This window comes from Amphiprion ocellaris, chromosome 1, assembly GCF_022539595.1.
Source record: "Amphiprion ocellaris isolate individual 3 ecotype Okinawa chromosome 1, ASM2253959v1, whole genome shotgun sequence".
NCBI classification, from domain to species: Eukaryota; Metazoa; Chordata; class Actinopteri; family Pomacentridae; genus Amphiprion; species Amphiprion ocellaris.
Window position 1 is genome coordinate 13,249,123 of NC_072766.1, and position 21,003 is coordinate 13,270,125.

The 21,003-nt window shown below is 36.5% G+C and overlaps 2 protein-coding genes across 3 annotated transcripts; both read left to right on the forward strand.

Moving 5' to 3' along the window:
• The first annotated feature begins 843 nt into the window (after positions 1 to 843).
• LOC111577800 (protein PIGBOS1) lies at positions 844 to 3,123 on the forward strand. Its single transcript, XM_023284247.3, has 2 exons — positions 844 to 968; positions 2,739 to 3,123. The coding sequence occupies exon 2, from the start codon at positions 2,784 to 2,786 to the stop codon at positions 2,940 to 2,942; it is 159 nt and encodes a 52-aa protein (XP_023140015.1). The 5' UTR covers positions 844 to 968; positions 2,739 to 2,783; the 3' UTR covers positions 2,943 to 3,123.
• Positions 3,124 to 5,454: 2,331 nt separating this feature from the next.
• On the forward strand, positions 5,455 to 20,581 carry rab27a (RAB27A, member RAS oncogene family). 2 transcript variants are annotated; one of them, XM_023284227.3, is made up of 6 exons: positions 5,455 to 5,663; positions 15,223 to 15,391; positions 16,878 to 16,963; positions 17,082 to 17,185; positions 17,546 to 17,669; positions 18,592 to 20,581. In XM_023284227.3, exons 2-6 carry the CDS (start codon positions 15,239 to 15,241, stop codon positions 18,785 to 18,787), a joined length of 663 nt encoding a protein of 220 aa, XP_023139995.1. In that variant the 5' UTR covers positions 5,455 to 5,663; positions 15,223 to 15,238; the 3' UTR covers positions 18,788 to 20,581. The 2 variants fall into 2 exon arrangements, with proteins under 2 accessions (XP_023139995.1, XP_035810519.1); XM_035954626.2 differs by lacking the exon at positions 5,455 to 5,663 and adding an exon at positions 6,258 to 6,838.
• Positions 20,582 to 21,003: the final 422 nt, after the last annotated feature.

Below are 21,003 nucleotides of genomic sequence, written 5' to 3' on the forward strand. Positions count from 1 at the left end.
GCTGGGAGTGCATGAAGGCTTCCATGTTCACTCTGGCTGAAACATTTAAGAGTTCTCAAAAGCAGCTCTAGAAAGCAAATTATTTTTAGTTGCTCCTTTTATGTTGATCTTACAACATAATAAAATCATACCTGTTGCAATTATGAGAAATTCGAAGTAGCAAGAGACTTATTAAATCAAAACTATTTAACGCCCGAATACATGATTCCAGTAAACAGTTGTTTAAAATAGAGCTGAAACTATTAGTTGATGACTTGTGATGACTTGGTTAGTTGATAAGCATAAAATTGCAACTACTGACCATCAGCAAGTTATTTAATTCATTTGTCGAAGAGCATTGTACTATTTTAATTAAAATATAAAATAAATATTTGGGTTTTTGGTCACTTGGAGATGTCACATTTGGTGGACTGTGATAAGAAGATACTATTTTCTGTATGAACAAAACGAGTTAAGTAAGTGTTTGAAATTCTAATCCAATACAGTACCGTTAAAACATTTGGAGTCACTCTGAAATGTCCTTACTTTTGAAAGAAATGCCTTTTTTTGAAAAAATGAGGATAACATTAATAATAATTATTTTAAGTTATTATTATGGCTTAAACGTTTGCTTAGTGTCTCAAAATCAGAAATTTTATAACCTGCCATTCAGTTTTTTGGTTCTGTGACATCAGTTGTGGCTTTAGCTGGAGGTATTGCTGTGAAAATGTGTAAAACAAGTGTTTGTTCAGCAGCTCAGATTCCCTGTAACTGTGAGCAGCAGGCAGCAGCAGGCAGCAGCAGTGACTCAGGCTCCACCAGGGGGCGCTGTGTATCCCGCTGCTGCTCATTCAGAGTAGAAGAAGAAGAAGAGTCCTCTGAGCTACGTAACTGTATCCTGGTTGTTGCTTCTTGTGTCTTCACCTCATTTTTCTTCTGTTTGTCCGTGTTTTGTGACTACAGACACGTCGTATAAACTGCATTTCTCGGTAAGTTCTGAATGTTACAGAGAATCACCGCTAAGCGAACTAAAATATCATGTTTGACCCGATAAGCTAAATGTTTAGCAAACTGTCAAGCTAGCATCACTGTTTTCAGATCTGGACTGGATTTTTAAAAAAATAATAGTGCTTTTAATGTTTAAGTTTAAATACATTCGTATTGTTCAATAGTTTAAATCTAAAGTCTGATAAATATGTCGGGTCTTTACTATCTGGTCCATTGATTAACGTGTAACGACTTGTTTATTGTTCTTGTCAATATTAGGTGCAACTATCTGCTAGTGCAGCCAAGTCAAACATAATGTTTTAGACAAATCTCCTGTAATGTTCTTTCTACTAAAACAAACGCCCTCTCAATTTTCCCCCCAAGATATACATAGTAGACTTATAATAATGAATGTCAGACAGAACAAGTTAAAATCCATATATTCCAGGGTTTCTGCAGGGCATCAAAAAGCATTAATAGTCATTAAGTTGATTTTGCAAAATTAAGGCCTTAAATGGCATTAAAAAATCATTAAATGTGATTTGTCAGTGGCATTAAAAATTTTTTCTGCAGTTTTCAAGAAAATAATTGACAATAATATATAATTATAGACTGCGATTCGTCAGATATGTGCATTTGTGTAAACACGCCGAAGCATTGCGATAATTGTTCCGGCCGGTTGGGTAAAAACTGCATGTTTTTAAAGTGGCCGGCAGGCTTGACCAGTTGGAGGAGAGCTGGGAAATGGGGAAACGCAAATTCCAGCAAAAATGGCTCGAAAATGTGGAATTCAGAGAATGATTACAGCCTGTTGGTGGTCAGGGTTGGTTTCCGGATTCAGAAATAGTGAAATGTAGGGACAGTTTTCATATAAAAATCATCTTTTACAAAAAAACAAACTCGTGTAATTTGTTGAGTTCACGGTGGTGGCATTAAAATTTTTACAATATAGCATTAAAATGGCATTAAAAAGCATTAAATTCGACTGGTTGATTTCTGCAGAAATCCCGTATTCAGTTTTCAGGCTCAGCTTCAGACATCTGAGGATTTTAGTCTTAATAGATGTTCACTGAAAAGTTTGAGCTAGTTATTTTCTCAAAAAGGTATCACCAACAACAACACTTTTCTGTATTGTTCTTGCAGCTCTGGTACTGTTTTTTTTGTCTTCCTGCCCAGGAACAACAGATGTAAATTTGCTGCAGTTGCATTTAATTGTGCACTGTCCCTGCAAAAATAAACATTAAAATGGAAATCATATGAACAAGCACCAGTTAAGTTACTCATATGAATAGTGCTATGATCCTGATGAGAAGGTGCAGAAGGTATTTATTCAGTCAGTGGAGGATATATATGACTATGCAGTAAGTTATTCACTTTTGTTTTCACCCACAGTTTTGCATCCAGGCTTTGTGGACGGACATTTTTAAACGTAAAGATAAACTGACTGCTCAAAAATTGAGACTTTGTTCTTATTTACAAATCAATCCTATCAGTATTTCAGGGTGTATGGTAATATAAGAATGACACTGTTGTAGCTGATGTATTTTATTTTACTTTTTTAACTTTATGTTATGCACAAATAGCATGTGGTGGCTTTGGACATGCTATAAAGTAACACTGGTCCAACACAGGCAGCAACATGCCGGTTAACTTACACTGTATGTCGAATTTTGCAAGAACATGTAACATTCAACAAAGCAGAGGAAATGCAAAGTGACAGTAAAGACAGTTGTAGTTTAAAGAGTCCTGACATCACGTTGTTTTTCTTTCAGGGTCGTCTTGTGTCTGAAGTTTGGGAATCTTCATTAAAAGAAGTCATGTTTCGCCGCAGAATGCCTTTCACACAGCTCGCCTTTGCCACAGTGCTCGGAGTTGCTGGTGGTTTTTATATCTACAGACCTTATTTCGAGACAGTGCCGAAGACTTCTGGACAGCAAAATCAGGACGTGCCAAAGAAACAGAATGAAACAGACTGAAGGAATTCGTCACTCCCAGGAAATACCTCACAGACAGAAGCCAGAACAATCAGAGGCTGCTGGACTGTCACAGCTGGACTCAATGGCAAACAAAAGACCAGACCAGTATGGATAAATTCACGTTTGTCTATGTTTCTCTGTGTGAATGTAAATGTACAAAATAAAATATTTAATAATCTGACTCCCTGAATTATCAGTTTTTAAAATACCAATTGCAATGCATAAAAAATGCATTTGTGTAAGTTGTTACTTCAAACATACTCTTCATTTTGTATGTAAAAGGTTATTTACTCAATCAGTAAGTTGTTTGTGAACCAAAAACGCAAAAGAATAGCTCTAAATATGTTATCCAACAGCAGAGTAAAACCCCTTTAGTGCTTCCTAAACACTGGTGTTCATTATACGCTGACTGTTCAGTGAGATCAAAATTTATTCAGAAAATTAGATCTGAGAGCCACAGAGGCATGAAAAGTGATCACATTGTTCAGGGTTATCAATAGATTACCAATATAACAAAATGAAAATAAGCACCAGGCCAACATTTAATGAAACACACTAATGCAGTTGTAAATCGCTACAAGAAATTTTTTAAATAGTTCACAATTATTAATTAACATAAATGGAAGACTATTATAATCCCTGTGTTTTACCACTATCATTTATACACCAGCTTTAACTCAAATGCCTTATTAGTCCACGTCGGCAGGATAGTTGGATAATAAGTGTCAAAAGTGGAAATACTTGTTAGAAAAATGGCCTTATGACTGCAGTATATGTTATAAACTACATAGATTGTTATGTGACACATTAGCAGCATTGTACAGTTAAAGGGGGTTGGTGTGCAGCTAGTTTTAATTACATAAAGTAGTTTAGTGGTAATAAAATCCAACAATTGAATCTCCTCCTAAAGGACACAAGATAAATCTGGTGAGGGGCATGATGACGAATATGGTAGAGCAGAAGAACAAAACTCTACTATAGAACTTTGTACAGAACTTAGCTTTTTATTTTCATTTAGTTAACAATTTCTACTCAACGACATTTCAGAATTAAACGTGGAACCCCACTAAATGTATCTGACAGTTTTAGTAACTTTCTAAATTAAACTACATCTCAGTGTATACAAATGGAGCACAAACGATATCTTATATTTATAGGACTGCTTTGGTAATTATTGTCAGTCATTTTGTATGCATAAAATATCCCAAATTTGGTGATTCCACATTATCAAAAGCAGGAATTTGCTTTCGATAGATTTTTGATTATTTCTGGAGTATTATGTGGGATTATTTTTTATTGTTGCAGTGATTTTTCCTAAATTTAAGTATTTGTTTTCAGTGGATATTGGGATTTATTTATTTGGTTTATAATATGTTTAAAGCTGTCTATGAGTTAACCCTATGGGATAATATTGTTAATTTTATAGGATTAATTATATCAGAATCAGAAAAGCCTTCAATGCCAAGTGAGTTCGCACACACAAGGAATTTGACATGGTGTATAGAGTTGCAGTACTGAGCAACAACAACAGACATTAAAAGAATACATATACAAATCTAAATCTAAGAAATTCTAAATAAAATGCTGTAAGTATAAGAGTACAAGTATCAGAAGTACTGTGTAAAAGTAAGTGTAAACAAAGTACTGCAATAAAAGACATAAATTTGCTTAACCAATAAATTAGAATACAACTTAAACTACAATATTGCACATTATTAAGGTATTGCACACAAGGTTGGATATTTTTATATATATATATATATATATATATATATATATATATATATATATATGTGTGTGTGTGTGTGTGTGTGTGTGTCTGTGTCTGTGTATTATATATATAATATGACAGTACTTTTGGTTTATTTCTTATTATTCTACTGGATAGACTTGAACCTATGAATCAAACCAATGAACAATTCAATTCGAATTTTCTTGTGGACTCTTAAAGGACTTTCTGACTGAGGACACGTAGCAATATCAGTGACAGGGGATATTTTTCTACATTGAATACATTATTGTGATTATATTTACATACTGGTGCTTACATTTTGATACAAGTTAGTTAGTTGTAACAGAGTCGGGTTTTTTGTTTGTATTTTTAAAAATACTTTCTCACTATTTTTTTGAGCAATAATACAACTATTTATTATCTTTATTTTTTCTTTGAATCTTTATTTTAATTTTTGCGTGATTTTTTTTTTCTGTGAGGGATCATAGATTGTATATGTATATACAGTATACATAGACTGTATATACAACCTATGTGAGGGATCAATAAAGTTTATCTAAACTTATACTCGAGCTAAAGCAGCGCTGCTACCTAGCTGTGAGCTAACTGTAGTAAAGTGAAAAAACGGAATTTTGGAAAAGATAATAAAAGGTGATAGTTTCTGATTTGACCTGGAGTGTGCAGCAGTGTGTAGAAGTGTGTAGCAGAGGCAGTGCGGAGCTGTTGTGTGTCGTTGTGTTGTAACGGCCGCTTCCTGCCGTTAGCTAACGTTAGCCGTTGGGAGGAGCTGTTTCTCAGCAGACACCTCAGAGACCGAGGATCAGACCTGATGAAGCTGCTCTCATGTCAACTAAAGGGCCAGCGGCGACGGAGAAACTAAAGTCCTCGTTTATTCAGCTTTTGTGACGCCTTCAGCGGTCAACTTGAGCTACTTTTTTATTATTTAAAGAGCAGCGAGAAGCAGCAGCGGCAGCTACGCCCCGGGGCTGGTGAGTACCCAACTCTGAGTGTGTTTTCAGGAAATACCAGCCGGACAAACCAGCATCTGTCAGAAGTTAGCAAAAGGCTGGAAACTTTAAACTGCACTTCACTCCATTATTCGCTGTGTGTGTGCATCCGTTCCGTCTGTGAGATTCACCCTCACATAATGACAGACCCCAGGCCGTGGGAAACATGTATACACCTGCCTTATCCTCCTCTCAGAGCTGCTAGCTTTCTCCAAACTCAACAAAAACTGATTCAGACCACCGTTTGAACGAGTAAAACGCCAAGCAGGAGCCCCTAAGAACCGCACTAGAAGGTAGCTGGACTTCTCTTTTTGAAGACGAGAGGTGAAACGTCTTCAGGAACCAAAAGGAGAAGTCCAGTTGAGAAGTCCAGTTGCTTTCTGTGGTAACTCCGAAGATCACAACGTCCTGGATGACTGAGAATCTACACCAAACAGGAGTTATAAACATTGATCACACTGTTCAGGCAGGCTTGGACACATATGTTGGCAACAGTATGTCTGACAGAGAGAGCCAGGAAAAAGCCGGCATCTACTTCAGTGGGGAGGGAAAAAAAAGAAAGAAACGGTGATTATTTGTTGCCGAAGAGGCCACAGGTCCTGCAGGTACAACCACATGAGGACCAGCTGAGGATTGTAGATTGTCTTTCAGTCAATCGATTTGAGCGTTTGTTTGTTTGTGTGTGTGCTGCTGCTGATAAATCCTCACATGGTATTTTAATGGCTAGATTGTTACCCGATTTGACAGCCAGAAGTTTTGAAGATGCACTTCCACCATATCCAGCCATTAGATTTTATCCTGAGTTGCTCATCATTCGTTTTAGTTTTTTTTTTTTGTTTGTTTATCTTCACTAGTTAGGCTTTAAGTTTATGGTCTGTGCACATCCGGATTTTCCCAAGGAGCTGCCTGCCACTGTGTTGGACGGCTGCCCAGGGTGGGTCTTCCACTTTATCCCTGACAAATGATTAAAGCTGCTTTTTGTTTGCTGCTCTGCACGGGTGGTAGCCTGGCAGACACAGCCGGCAGTCCCTCTGCAGGAGAAAACACCAAAACATATCAGCTCAGACTTCCTCTGGCTGTGCTTTATTTAGACTTAATTTATATAGGAAACCCTCTTTAAAGAGAGTCTTGGAGAAATAAGCATGAATTAAAATAAGGTAAGCACAATATAATTCCACTAAATCAGAAAATGTGATCAAAAAATAATGGCTAAAGTCTTATCTAATATTTTAATCCTAGAAACAATGTAAACAGCACCTTTAAAGTAATCCTAAAGAAAATGTAAAAATCATTCTGCCATTGATTCAGACAGTGCAACATGGATTTACCATAAAGACAGAAATTTTAAAGCAGTGCCACCCCTATCAGCTAACCCAGATACGAAATATAATGTAATATTTTCTTTCTTTTTAAATTCTACTTCTCGACGACAGTAAACTGACTACTACAGAGTTGTGAAGAGAACGTCTGAGGATGTCATTTTGGGCTCTGGGAAACACTGGTTGACATTTTCCTGCCTTTACGAGACAATTTTTTAAAGCCGAAGCCAACACATATCAGCTGACACAGAGATGGTTTTATTAGAGCTGCACCATTTATTCAAGGAACTGACTAGTTGTCAACTATTAAATTAATTATCAACTGTTTTATTATGAAAAATATACTCTGATTTATGCTTTGTAAAATGGAACATTTTCTTTTTTTTTTACTCTGTGACAGTAAATGGAATGTCTAACACATGAGGACATTATCTTGGGCTTTGAGAAACATTGATGGACATTTTTTCGCAATTTTCTGGAATTATGTAGACCTAGAAGAAATAGTTGATTTGTTAAGAAAATAGCTGAATGTAAATAATTGTAAGTTGCAACTCTATTTCTAATAGGCATGCACTCAGAGCCATGTTAACCTGTTAGAGGACCCCGCAGCAAAAATTCACTGCAGACTGCTATTTTTGTTCTGCTTGCCTATTGTACATGTTTCGTTAGTATTTAGGTTATTATAAATTAAATGAGCACACATGTATCTAGGGAAAGCATCATGTGACAACAAAATTACTCTGAAATAACTTTGAGCACAAGATGCGGCTTCAACATTGGGTGGCAATCCAATTTAGAGCTAAAGGATTGTCAATTATTTGGCTAAGGGAAAATAGTGAAGCTATCAGACTTTCCCTTGTTACAGCATGTCATTTATGGGGATTTTTTTTTTTTTTTTTTGCTTTTGTCTGTTTTATTATGAACTACATATCATTGTAGTTTGGGCAAAACAATTTTTGTGAAGACTTGTTTTTTTCCTTTGGGGAATTGTAATAGTTCTTATTTTCTGACATTTTGTAGAACAAACTATGAAACATTAATGAATATAATTATTAGTACAGTTTATTTTCTTTGGTGGTGTTTGATTATATGCACATGATTGGTTATCGGGACAAAAAAGTCAAATTACGGCAGTCCTTATATCTAATATGAAACTGGGAGTGATGTGCTCCTATTTAAAAATAAAAATACAAAACACTATTTCTGAAAATAGCAGTAAAAATACATACTGACTTTCCGTTTAGAAGCTGATATAGTATTGTCTAATACAGTAGATACACTAATATATGGCTGCAGCCATATCAAGTAAGACTAACAAATGCACCCTCTTGTTACAGCAGATGTCAGGATGATCTTCATTAGATACAGCTGTAGCTTATGTCCTGAATTAAATAGTTTAGTTGTTAATGATGGTAAAACAAGCGTAGCATTTAGTTCTATGGTGGCATTTACAAGCATCTTTCAAGGCCCTTTCCATGAAGGGCAGAACAGTATTATATGACACTTTAATCTTGTAGGAAGACAGGGACTCTGTTGTTGTCTGTTAAAAGGTTGTAGGAAACATGAGAAGATTTAATGTTATTTCTTCTTTCCTCAAATTAGTTTAACTTATCTGATTTCGGTGGACTAATAATAATAAGAACTGGCAGATGTCTGAGCCACAGGCAGCGATTCACAGTGAAGTTTTAGATTTTAGTGCAGTGAATGAAGATGCTTAAGACAAGAGGTGTTGCCAACCTTTAGAGTTTTCTTAATGTCAGCTCTTTTCTGCCTCTTTGACATGTAGCCAGCATCATGTGTTTTGTGTGGATGGGGACACTGTTGTTTCTGCCAAGTTTGTGTAAGGCGGTGACGAGGACAGCACTTCTTGTTCTATGCGATGGTTTACTGCAGTCAGTAATTTCTTGCCTAACAACATAACGGAAGATCAGACTCTGCCATCAGAGCTCGCTTCCTTTTCACAGCTGTGATAGGAATTGGATGTGCAATGTGATGAGTAGGGGCTCTGCAACTTTAGATTTTTATGCAGTGAATCGGATCATGCATCAGAATTTATTGTCTTATCACATTCAGTTTTTAAGAGGAGCTTTTGCTGTTTTTGTGTTTAAACTAAGCTACGAGTTAATTTAGGAGTTGCCTAATTAGCTGTATAGCAGTCTGTAGATATCTGCAGGAACAATCTGCACTGCAGGAGTGTGGTTTTGTTTGACATATCAGTTCTGTGACCTGTTTTCAGTAAAGCAGAAATTGCACACTGACTCTAGTTTTTGTCACTGTTTTGAATAATGATGTCAGTAGCTTGGATAGAGAAGTAAAATGACAGTGTACAACAGAACTAAGTATACCCCTGTGCAACATTACTTAAATATCAAATTATTTTAAATTGCATCGCCTCTCAGTAATTACGTTATTCCTAGTTTGACAAGTATTTAGCATTTACTCTTATAATCAATCAAAAACAAATACTTTAGAGACTGTATTTATTATAGAGGTAGTAGAAACTCTGGGCCAAAAAAGTGAATATACCTGTGATCACTGACACACAAATTTGAAAACCTTTGATCATTGAAACAAAATTGTCTGTAGCTGTGATTTCCAATTAGCCTAACTGCACATAAAAAATCAGTGGAAACAAAGTAGCGGCAGTAATTAGGGGTATAGAATGAGTCATAGTACCAATAACCCTACAAACAGATTTCACAATCTAGCTCTGAAAAACAGAAAGAAGGTGTACTAGCTGTTATTGTATTGACTTCCTACTCTGAGGCCTGTGTTTTTAATGTAGTAATTCTAAACTGTTAATTTTTGATTTGACATGAGGGTAATTACCCTTCTGTTCAATTTAGAAGCAATATTGAGTCATATGATACGCATTAAAAATGTATAAACAGACTTTTTTCACAATACATTTGAATTCTTGGAGGAGCACATTTTCCACTTGTCTTTCCAGTGAGCCACCAATGCAGAATTCTAGGACTCTGAACCGGCCTAGCACAGAGTCATGCTTATTAGCAATAATTATTAGGTGTATCTGTAATTACACCCATTTAATTACAGCTGTGCTTCTCCAGTTGACCATCCAAATGACTGCTGTGAGAAGAGCAATTTGGGACGAAGCCTCGGCTACTCTATTTTCAGCTCAAACTATTGCAACCTTACAGGAAATCCTACTTTCAGTTTTCAGCAAAACCATTTTAGATAGGTATTGATTCACCTTTATGGTCAGCTTGGAGGGCTGTCTTAGTTGATACATACTGAAAGTCTATGGATACTTAAGCCCCACTTCTAAAAATTCTGAATGTTACTGCATAAGACAGCATTGATCTGCCAGCCTTTAGCTTAACATTTTTTCCATGTTTTTGGCAACAGAGCTTTCCGTTCATCGACACCAGAGCGCTAACTAGCTGACAGTTTTGTCTCTTTGGCTTCTCAATGACATTTTATGGGATTTAGGTTAGAGCACACAGAGATGTACTGCAAACAGAGATTAGTGTGTTAGTGAGGTATGTTGAGTCTTCAGTATCACGAAGGTGGATCTCTTTTGACATATCACTATGGTAACTGATGCTGCACAGCTGGCCTGCTCTAAAGGAGGTTATGTTCTGAGTTTCACATTTGAATCAAGTGTAAGAAGCGTCTCCCTTTTACCGGATCTTTTCCTGATATTCTCTCTGTGCGATTTCGATTCTCAGCTAAGGGAATATATTATATCTGCACACCTAGTGGGCTGTATGTTAGTAATGTCACTGAATGAAATTGTGCAGTTACAGTACAGCAAAATGTGTACATGGTGTTATCACAGGAACCTAAGTGCATTACGAAAATATACATATGCTTTCTTGTTTGGTCCTGGTTTGCTGCAAAGCATGTTTTACAGTACTGGCCTTGCAATTAATATAACACAGATTAGAAAGTTGATTAGTCTGTTGGTATTTATTCAATCAGAAAATAATCAATCAGTAACATTAATTTCACTTTGTTCTGGCCAAAAACTTCAGCAATTCTCACGTATCTTTGATTATGTGACAGTGTCAGACATGAGTGCTCTTCTTGAGTTTCATGTTTAGATGTATGAAGTTCAAAGTTTCAGAGTTCTAATGTGCAGCTGTCGTCATAGAAATGAGTGGCTGCATTAGGAGTTCACTGAGTGGAAACGTAGCTATATTAATTTACAATTAACTATTTTTTTTTTTACCAGCATTCCTGTCTTGTATCATTTGCCGTAAAAGTGCTTTTTACTGTATAAAATCTTTTTATTCCTCATAGCTACCCATTATTACATCCTGTTCTTCCTCACTCAAATAGGCGGCATGTGATCGATTTGTTTGTTACAGAAGAACACTCGCATGATACGTCAAATGCCTCCTTTTATGTGAGTCTGATGAAGAAAACGTGGTTAACAATGTGAGTTTGATAACCACCGTTGTGATATCCATTATCTCTGATTGGGATTTTGGGCTTTGTCAAGTCAGTCGACACAAAGAAAGCCTGTATGTGTTGGACTTATTTCACAACATAGCTCTCAGAAAAGTTACATTTTCTCCAGGGCAAGTTTTTCTTTGAACAGTGGGTGATTTTCTTTGTTATTATCTAGTAGAATCCATCAAGATCAGCTTCTGTGTTTTAAGTAATTGTTTGGGTGTTGGCTGTAGGTTTTCATCCAAAACATCGTCTTCAGTTCACTGCAGAGTTCATTGTTCCATCAGTGAATACAGATTGATGGACACCATGATAAGTAAAACAGCCACAGACTCTGACATTCCCACGTCTGTACTTTACTGTACCTTTAGTGCAGCCTGCTTGATGTTTTTTGCTGGCTTTCCTTGACCATCAGACCATGCAAAACTCCCTTTTTTTCTTGGTTCTGTGCATGTTTCATTACAACTTTCATCCAATCTGACTTGTTCTTTGAACTCTTCAACAGCAGAAGGAATGTAAAACACAAACAGTGATTTAATTTAAGTGTAATTTTCAGGTTTGTTTAATAGTTGATAGCAACAGCAACCTGAGTTTGTTCAAGGCAAGCAGTCCTGGTGAAAAGACCTCTGACTGTTAAGCTAATAAATAAAACCTTATTTATAACTTTTAACCTGATTCAAAACATGTCCATGAGCAGGAATGTGGACGTCATAGTTCTCAGGTTTAGTGGTCTTAGCTCACCGTTTATGGCCACAGATCAGTGCTTGTAGCAACCATTTCCATCACAGCACATTTATCATGGATCTTGATTTTGCACAAGACCTTAAGCTGCTTATGTTCCGGATGAAAAGTTCATTGGGGGATACAGTGAAAGAATGTAAGATTTGACTAAATACTTTTCTACACAGTGGTCACATGATACGTCTTTGCTGTCTTTTGCCTGTTTTGACTGTAACTGGTCAACCATTACAAATGAGAACGTTACATCCAGGAGGTATAACATGAGCGCCTTTTATTTCCATTTTGGAAGTGTAAGAGAAATGTACGTCTACACTTGACTCTCTAAATAATATTAGTTCAACTTTATGCTCCAAAATGTGCAGACCAATTATCTATTAAAAATTAGAGAGAATTTACAACTACGTTCAGGGATATTCAGCCGACATAAACTTGAGTCTGTTTTCATCTGTGTCTTTAGGGCAGAGAAATTTAAACTGTTTCCTGTCACTGTCAGCAGGATGAAGCAGCTCTTATGTTATACACATTAGCCCACAATGCCATCAGCTGTACAAATCTATGCCTGGAAGTCTGAAATAACATTGGAGAAGAAAGAGTTTACATATTTCGCTTGCCAGCACTGACTGTAGGTTAAACTAATGGATTTGGAGCAGAGCTTTCTGTTACTTTGAAAATGTACAATTGTTGTTATTTAATATTAGTGTTCATCATTCAGTAAACCATTGTCACATACTAGAAAGGACCAATGAACAGCATTATTTTATGTATTTTATTTTTTATCATTAGTTATTGTTTTATTTCCCCTTTCATAGTTATTTACTTGTTGATGCACTTCATATAAGAGGAAATGTCGGAAGATTGAGTGATCTTCCCATGCTGTGTGGGTCAAGGGCTTTTGATGTGTGTCTATAACAGGCTCAGTGTACCATAGTGTTGATAGATACTCAAGGCTGGCAATTAAATGTTAATTGAGCACTTTGTTGGATTTGTTGGGTTTCTTTCTCTAATATAATACCTAAAGAGCCCCAAAGTGACTTATGTTGCGAAATGGACCATATAAATACAATTGAAGTACTGTTGTACCGCCCAGTTGAACTGCCCCACTTTCACTCCGCAGAGGAACCAAAGTTCAGTTCTTTATTCAATATAATTAGATCTTTAGCCTTAATACTCTCTACGAACTTGAAGCACAGACCCTAAACAGGTGTTGGGTGTTTTCACTTCTAACCTTTTTAGTTAAGTAATGAATTATTCCTGTTGGCCCATTAGTGTGTTTTTTTCTGGGGGCTGGTTTGAAAGTAGACCATCGAATCCTGTTCAGTACACAAGCGGTCTCTATTGCAGTTCATTTTGTGATATTAAAGCATATGATAGGACAGTGTACTCTGCTATCATTCTTATTGATCCACAGTGTTAAAGGGGCTAAGCCAATACTTTAAGCCACTGAGAGCCTCCAACCGGGAACCATTAAAACGGAATTGACGCGCTTAATAACCGAACTAACGAATGACAGTCCAACTCGTTTTAACTTGCCTTGAACACAGTGTCTTTATTGGTTTCCCAAAAAACTCCAAAGCGCACAAATTCCCATTCACAAGTTGCCGTTCGGCATGCAGCATTCCGCGTTCAGCGTTTAGCGGTCAAAAACTGATTTGTCCCCTTCCGGCTGGAAACCCTACCTAGCCACAAAGGTTCCTACCTTATATAGGTAAAATAGACAATCAGTTAATTACAAGTGAAACCCACTGACACCAATATAATTTACAGAGCATATTTCAAATCTGCTCCTACACACAGAGTTGTACCAGTGTTGCTATGTTCAACCTGACAAGTGTGCAGGGACTTTGCATTGTTTTAGCGCCTTTTAATGAAGAGCTTAAAAGCACCACCTTGGTAGACCTGTGGCAGGCAAAGTTAGAGCATCAGAAAAACTCTGCAATGATACACTACTTGTAATTCAATTTTATTTGAATATAAAAATCTATCCACTTGCATGCTTAGAAAAATTCTCCCACTGGCTACTAACTACTGAGTGTCTGTTACACTGTTCATTAGTGTAATAAATTGACTTTCAGCCTCAAACCCACTGGTCTGTACTGAAGACGCTAATCTGTTTATGGCAGGTGTAGTGTTTAGCAAATATTACTCAAATAGTAATAAATTATTCTTCTGCTGGGTACCACTGTATATCTCAGAGTGGATGTGTGCTACAGTGCAGTGAGTCTGTACAGCAACGAGGATGTATTTATTAAGGCTTCATTTATTACATTTCAGTTCCAGTGTTTATTAAAATGTCTCCCTTTGCAAAAGTGTGACTAATGAGGATGTTTATATTTATATGTAACAACAGTTTAGATACATGGCACAGAGTAATAACATGCACAACTGTCCAAAAGTTTGGGGTCAACCAGGCAATTTCATGTTTTCCATGAAAATTCACACTTTTTTTCACATGCTATTATAATTGCACAAGGGGTTTCTAATCATCAATTAGCCTTTCAACACAATTAGCTAACACAGTGTAGCATTAGAACACAGGAGTGGTGGTTGCTGGAAATGTTCCTCTGTACCCCTATGTAGATATTCCATTAAAAATCAGCCATGTCCAGTTGAATAGTCATTTACCACATTAATAATGTCTACACTGGATTTCTGATTAATTTAATGTTACCTTCACTGAAAACAAATGCTTTTCTTTCAAAAATAAGGACATTTCTAAGTGACCCCAAAATTTAAACGTTAGTTTATATCCCTACACAGACAATAATTGATGGTACGTTCACTTTATTGTCGGTTTTGTTCTTTTCATGACATCATATTAAGAGAATCATGCATTTCAAAAGTTGCCTAATGTTTACATGTTTGGACAAGATACAGACTTGTATAGACTAGAAATTTGACATCCAGTTTTTGTGCATGAACAGATTTGTTAGTAAGGGTGTTGCAATTTTACTGTCTGCATTGTTAATTTGTTGGAGAAAAAACAAATATCTCTTTATTTTGAGGTTTATTTCTCCGCCAAATATTGTGATTTGTCGTTTGACTAAGTTGTTTGTGTGTTTCAGAAATTAAGGACTCACTATGTCTGATGGGGAATATGATTACCTCATTAAGTTCCTAGCGCTCGGTGACTCTGGCGTGGGAAAAACAAGCTTCTTATACCAGTACACAGATGGCAGGTTTAACTCCAAGTTCATCACCACAGTTGGAATAGATTTCAGAGAAAAGAGAGTGGTAAGTTGTTGCACTTTTTTCAAAGTCAGCCTCAGAATAAGTGGGGTTTCCTTCCTTCAGCTCTTCGTAAAAGCACACAGGGATTTTACACACTTGTGATGTAAGGTTTCCTCATGTCCATGTGCACTACAAGTATTTATGGCTGCCTAATTAGGGGCTTAAATGCATTCCCACAACATTAAGTAATACCCTGTTAACAAAAGGCTACTGATGAATGCTGCAACAGAAATCTGAGTAATGACTCATGCTGGTAAACGGCAGCCAGCACCCTCCTTAAGAACAAACACTTCATGCCATTGGCAAACAGCTGAGCAGCGTTCATATTTACTCTGTGCTCTCTTTAAAGCTGCTGATCTCCAGCTCCAAGAATATGGAGCCTGATGTATGTAAATATGTATGTATATAAAAAAATCTATTCATCACGACTGTATATTCATCATTCACCAAGGGTTTACTTAACTTCTGAGAAAAAGATATTGAGCAAGTAAATACCATATAAGGAATGTTTTAACATAAACATTTTGACATCTATAGTTAGTAATGAATGAGTTAACCGAGCAACTATTATACACATCAGTTATCTGTCCCAGTTAAAGCTGAGTAAATAATCATAGTGTGGCCTCCAACACCACAGAGCTGTGCTTCTCATCTTAAAAAAATAAAACACCAGACAGTGACAGAATCTTTTTTTCTGATCCAAAAAAAGTTTGAAATTTTGCCAATTATAAAACCACAGCAGTAATACAGGGGCTTCCTGTCCAGTGGTCACATGCATCCATCTGGTCAGTCATCTTTACTGCAGAAGTTATGCTGTTAAATAGAGGTTAAGGAGAAGATGTGTTTACTATTTGGATTAAGGGAATGAGCTGTGAAATACAAATTGTTTTAATTGTCCATCTTGAAAACAATTAAGGTCTTTTTAATACTTAATTGTTGAATATCAAAATGTCAGCATTTATTAGTATGTTTTGATCGTCAGCGAAAGAATGCAAGTCCACCCAAGTGAGAAGATGGAACTTGGGAATTTTGGGCATTTTTGATTGGAAAATGACTCATATGATCAATGACAATTATCATTCAAATAGTAGGCAGTTATTTTCCTGTTGAATGACTAATTGGGTAATCAATAAATTGTTACAACTCTATATAAAACACATAAATTGGCTGTACATGTTGTTTATTTATTTAATGAAGTCAAATTTGCATGACACATATTTTTATGTCCATTTCTTTTATTTTTTGTGGAATAAAGCCTAGTTTCTCACCTCCTCACCTGAGCCAGACAATCATTCACCTGTAGCTGACAAACCTCCCATCAGTACAATCGATACTAAGAACCGAAGTTGCTCAGTAGTTTGTGGACTTTGGTTTCTGTCCTCACAGGCGCTTGCAACTTTAATCAGTCGATTCACTTATTTTATTGATCAAAATGAGAAGTTGCAGGGATGTTGCCTTGTTTGACCTGATCTGTCTGTGTTTGTCTCAGATGTACAAATCAACAGGTCCAGATGGATCTTCAGGCAGAGGACAGAAGATCCACATGCAGCTGTGGGACACTGCAGGACAGGAGAGGTACATGAAGTTCCACTTTACCTTTCTCAACCTCATCAAACCTCTTCACTTGGTTTTAAATGTGTCTTTACCTCAGTTATTTTTTCTTGTTAAATGTTTTTTTCCTGAATAATTTCAGGTTTCGAAGTTTGACGACTGCTTTCTTTAGAGATGCGATGGGTTTCCTCCTCCTGTTTGACCTCACTAATGAGCAAAGTTTCCTCAACGTCAGAAACTGGATGAGTACGTCTCCTAAAGTGCCCAACTATGTATACATTTTAGAAATTCTCGGAATAAGCAGGAAACTATTTAATTGAGACAAATAAAGGTGCACAGGATATTTCATCATAAAACATTTCTTGCTGGTTGCCAAATACTTGAAGCTTACCGTGTGTGACTCATGTAGAATTTAGACGAGGTTGCTGTTAAACCTAAAGTATATGTGTGTGATTAAACATGTAATCTTCCAGTTATGAAGTCTTTCCCTTCAAATTTTATCCTTACCTGAGCTGTTGTTGCTACTACTATGCTCAAATTTAATGTTTTAGGTGAACGTAATGAACACTTTAACACGGGGCTAAATCCATAATGAATGTATTTCAGGTCAGTTACAGATTCACGCGTACTGTGAAAACCCAGACATCGTACTGTGCGGAAACAAATGCGACCTGGCAGATCAGAGGGCGGTCAGTGAAGACGAGGCCCGTGAACTGGCAGAGAAGTATGGGTATGTCTGTCTGTTTTCCATCCGTCTATGAACCTCTCCCTCAAACGTTTGTCAAGAAGGCAGTGGCTGCACTGTTTGCCAAAGTGTGTGTGCGACAACGGAGGACTAAATCGGTCCTCCTCGAAAAGCAAATATTTGTGCATACATGTAAAATATCCTGCTTTGGCACCATCAGACGCACCTTTGCTAAAACACAGATAGTGCAGTGCAGTTTGTAAAATATTTAAAATGCCTTCAATCTATAACAGAACATATCACCTACTCTGCTAGACAGTATTTATTCCTTCTTCTTAAGATTCCTAAATTTGCAAATGTATCAAATTATCTTATACCAAATCTGCCACTTGCAGTAAAACATCAAAAGTAGCAATAAATTGTCTGTATTGTCTGTGTAGCTGAGGCAGAGCAATTATTTCTCTGCCATAGAGCTCCACTGTTGCCTAGAACTGCTGATTTTTATTCTTTTAGTGAGACAGAGATGGACAAAGTTGTTTATTTTGAGTTGATCCCATGTGCAAAGTTCTGATGCAGTAAATACGCACCAGCAGACCAGATGAGTATTAATCCCCAACTGAAAATATTCCTCAATATTTGTCCTGTGTACCCCTGTTGGAGACATGTTTTCAGAAATTTGTGTCCAGCTGTTTTAGAAAACTATTGAGGTCCTTTTGAAAAAAAAAAAAACCCTACGTATGTGTGACCTGTTTAAAAAGGGTTTGTCTCAGTAAGAACATTTTGTAAACAAAGAGCCATGTAGAAAGTGGTAGAAGCTGAAAAATGTTGAAATACTGATAAAATTTGCAGTTTTTTATGGCACTAGCATAACTTTTTAAAAAAATATATAAAATAACCGCAGAAACGTGAAAGCCCATAGCAGTGATGTTTAATGCTGTGTTTAAAACAAAGACTTGTTTCTGTGCAGAATTCCTTACTTTGAGACGAGTGCAGCAAACGGGCAGAACGTCAACCAGGCCGTGGACGTCCTGCTGGATCTCATCATGAAGAGGATGGAACGATGTGTCGACAAGTCCTGGATCCCCGATGGGACGGTCCGAGCTAACGGACCTACCAACCCGGACATGTCGGAGGGCTCTGATAGAGGCAAATGTGCTTGTTAGAATGATTATAGTTGCAAGTGTGTGTCCATAATATTGATGGAAAAGTAGGCAGACGTCCAAGTATAACAAAGTGGGAGCTTGTATAGTTAATCCTATGTTACCTAAAACTTAACATTATTTGTGCCTTTTGCCAAACAAACCAGCATAATAGAGATCTACTTCTTTGTCCGTTTGGGTTAAATGCCTTTTGAATTTGGGCATTTCATTTCAATTCATTGTCTCTTTAATCATTATTTCGTATTGGTTGTGAATTTGGGTTATTTATTTCATAGCTGAAATAATCAGTTGAATATGCTGATTGTGTTTTCAGGTGTAGATTTTGGCCTCCACATCACAGAAACGTGAGCTGCCAAGCGCTATAAATATACTGTTAATACAATTAACCTGCTGTAAAGAGAGAAACTGGCTTTGAGTGTGCTTTTAGGGAACCTTTAGGTCTCTAGTGATTTACTACTGATACTGTGCTTTATGTCCAGCTGAATACTGCAATCTCACTGTCGCTCACACTGGCCATCCAATGGCAGTCAATTGGACAACTTTGTTTTCTAAATCTTCTTGCTTGTTTGCTGTTTTTGATTAAATCATTTACACTTTATTATGTATAGTTTTGACCTGAAAATGCAAAATATGTGCTCAGTAGTTTAATAATATAAATAAGTATGTCATAGAAAGCAAAAGTAGAAGCAGAACAGTAACTCAGGAACCCTGTTAATTCAGGTAATTTATCCTGCCATATAAAAGACAAATCAGTTAATAAAGAGTTGACATTTTTGTAGATATTTTGACTATTTGACCATTAAACCGTTACAACAAATTAAACTGGGAAAGTATTTTTGAGGGATAGCAACTTCCAAAATGTTTCTCTGCTGGCTCTTGATCAAATAAACACAAACACAGCAGTGTTGCGCCTAGCGACAACTATTCAGATGAGATGAAGTTGGATTCTTTGGAAAAACCTTAAAATAGTGTCATGACTCTTTTATTTTGCTCCTCTCATAGTAACATTATCAATACTTCTCTTATTTATCAAGATGCCAACAGTTTTACATTAAACATGTTTTATAGTATTGATGAATTCTCTTCGATACTCAAGCCTGAGCATCTACAAATTAATTATTATTGTTCTGGGATTTTCCAGGGTTTTATAGCTGATATTCATAACAAATTGATACTACATTTTAATAAATATGATAATGCTCAGCGGAAAAGCGCAAAGATGCAATTTCATGCAGCAGATGTGATAAATGTATTAAGTGTGGCTGTTTTTTCTGGATCAGATGATGGGATGCTTGAAGATCTAGATGCTGGATGTAATTGCTAGAGGATTGCACTGTTGCTGCATTCTCAGAATATTATTCGGTTTCTAAATGTGTTGATTTTTGGAAACTTCTGAGCCTTGATGCTGCATTGCCAAGTTTTATAAATAAGGAAATAAAATAGGCACCTCCACTTTAGTTTGCCCTTATAATGTGTCCTTTAGATCAGTTTATAATACTGCTAATATGTTATGAAAACACAAAACACTGAAATGGCACTGTATTTTACTGTTTTACACGCAAATCCACGTTTGTATTACACTGCCATTCTCTCCTGTATAAAAGGGTGAATGTGTTGTTTCAGCTCAGACACATAGTTATGTTTTTCTTCTCACTGTTTTAGCCACAAAATTAGGTATTGATGATCATATTAGTACGACTAAACTGAAACAATGTTGTTAATTGTGCCATATTTTCATATGCAAAAATATGTACATTTTGTCCAAAAATAAACATTTGTATTTATGTATTCCTTGAAGCAGTTTTGTATTTTATGTGATCGATTCCTCAAATTCTTCATGCAGCTAACTGGAGAACTTATTTATGTGTGCAAGTAAAGAGACATACAACACCGAATGCTAATTATCTAATCCTAATGAAGAGATTTTTCAACCTCTTTGCTTGTTTTCTGTGTTTTCTGACACTTAAAAGATGTTCACCACCTAAAATAACCCCATAATGACAAGAGTATTTCATTTTATTTACTCACATTGGATTTTCCAAGTAGTCAAGTGAGCTTTTCCTCTATGTCTATTAATGAAAATTTAGCTGGAGATCTTTTTTTTTATTCAGGTGTTTGTGTGTGTGCGTTCTAGAAGACTGTCATCACAACAACTGTAATAACTGTTTTTTGCCACTGTTGAAAAATATTTTAAACTCATTCTCAGGTCAGACTACGCT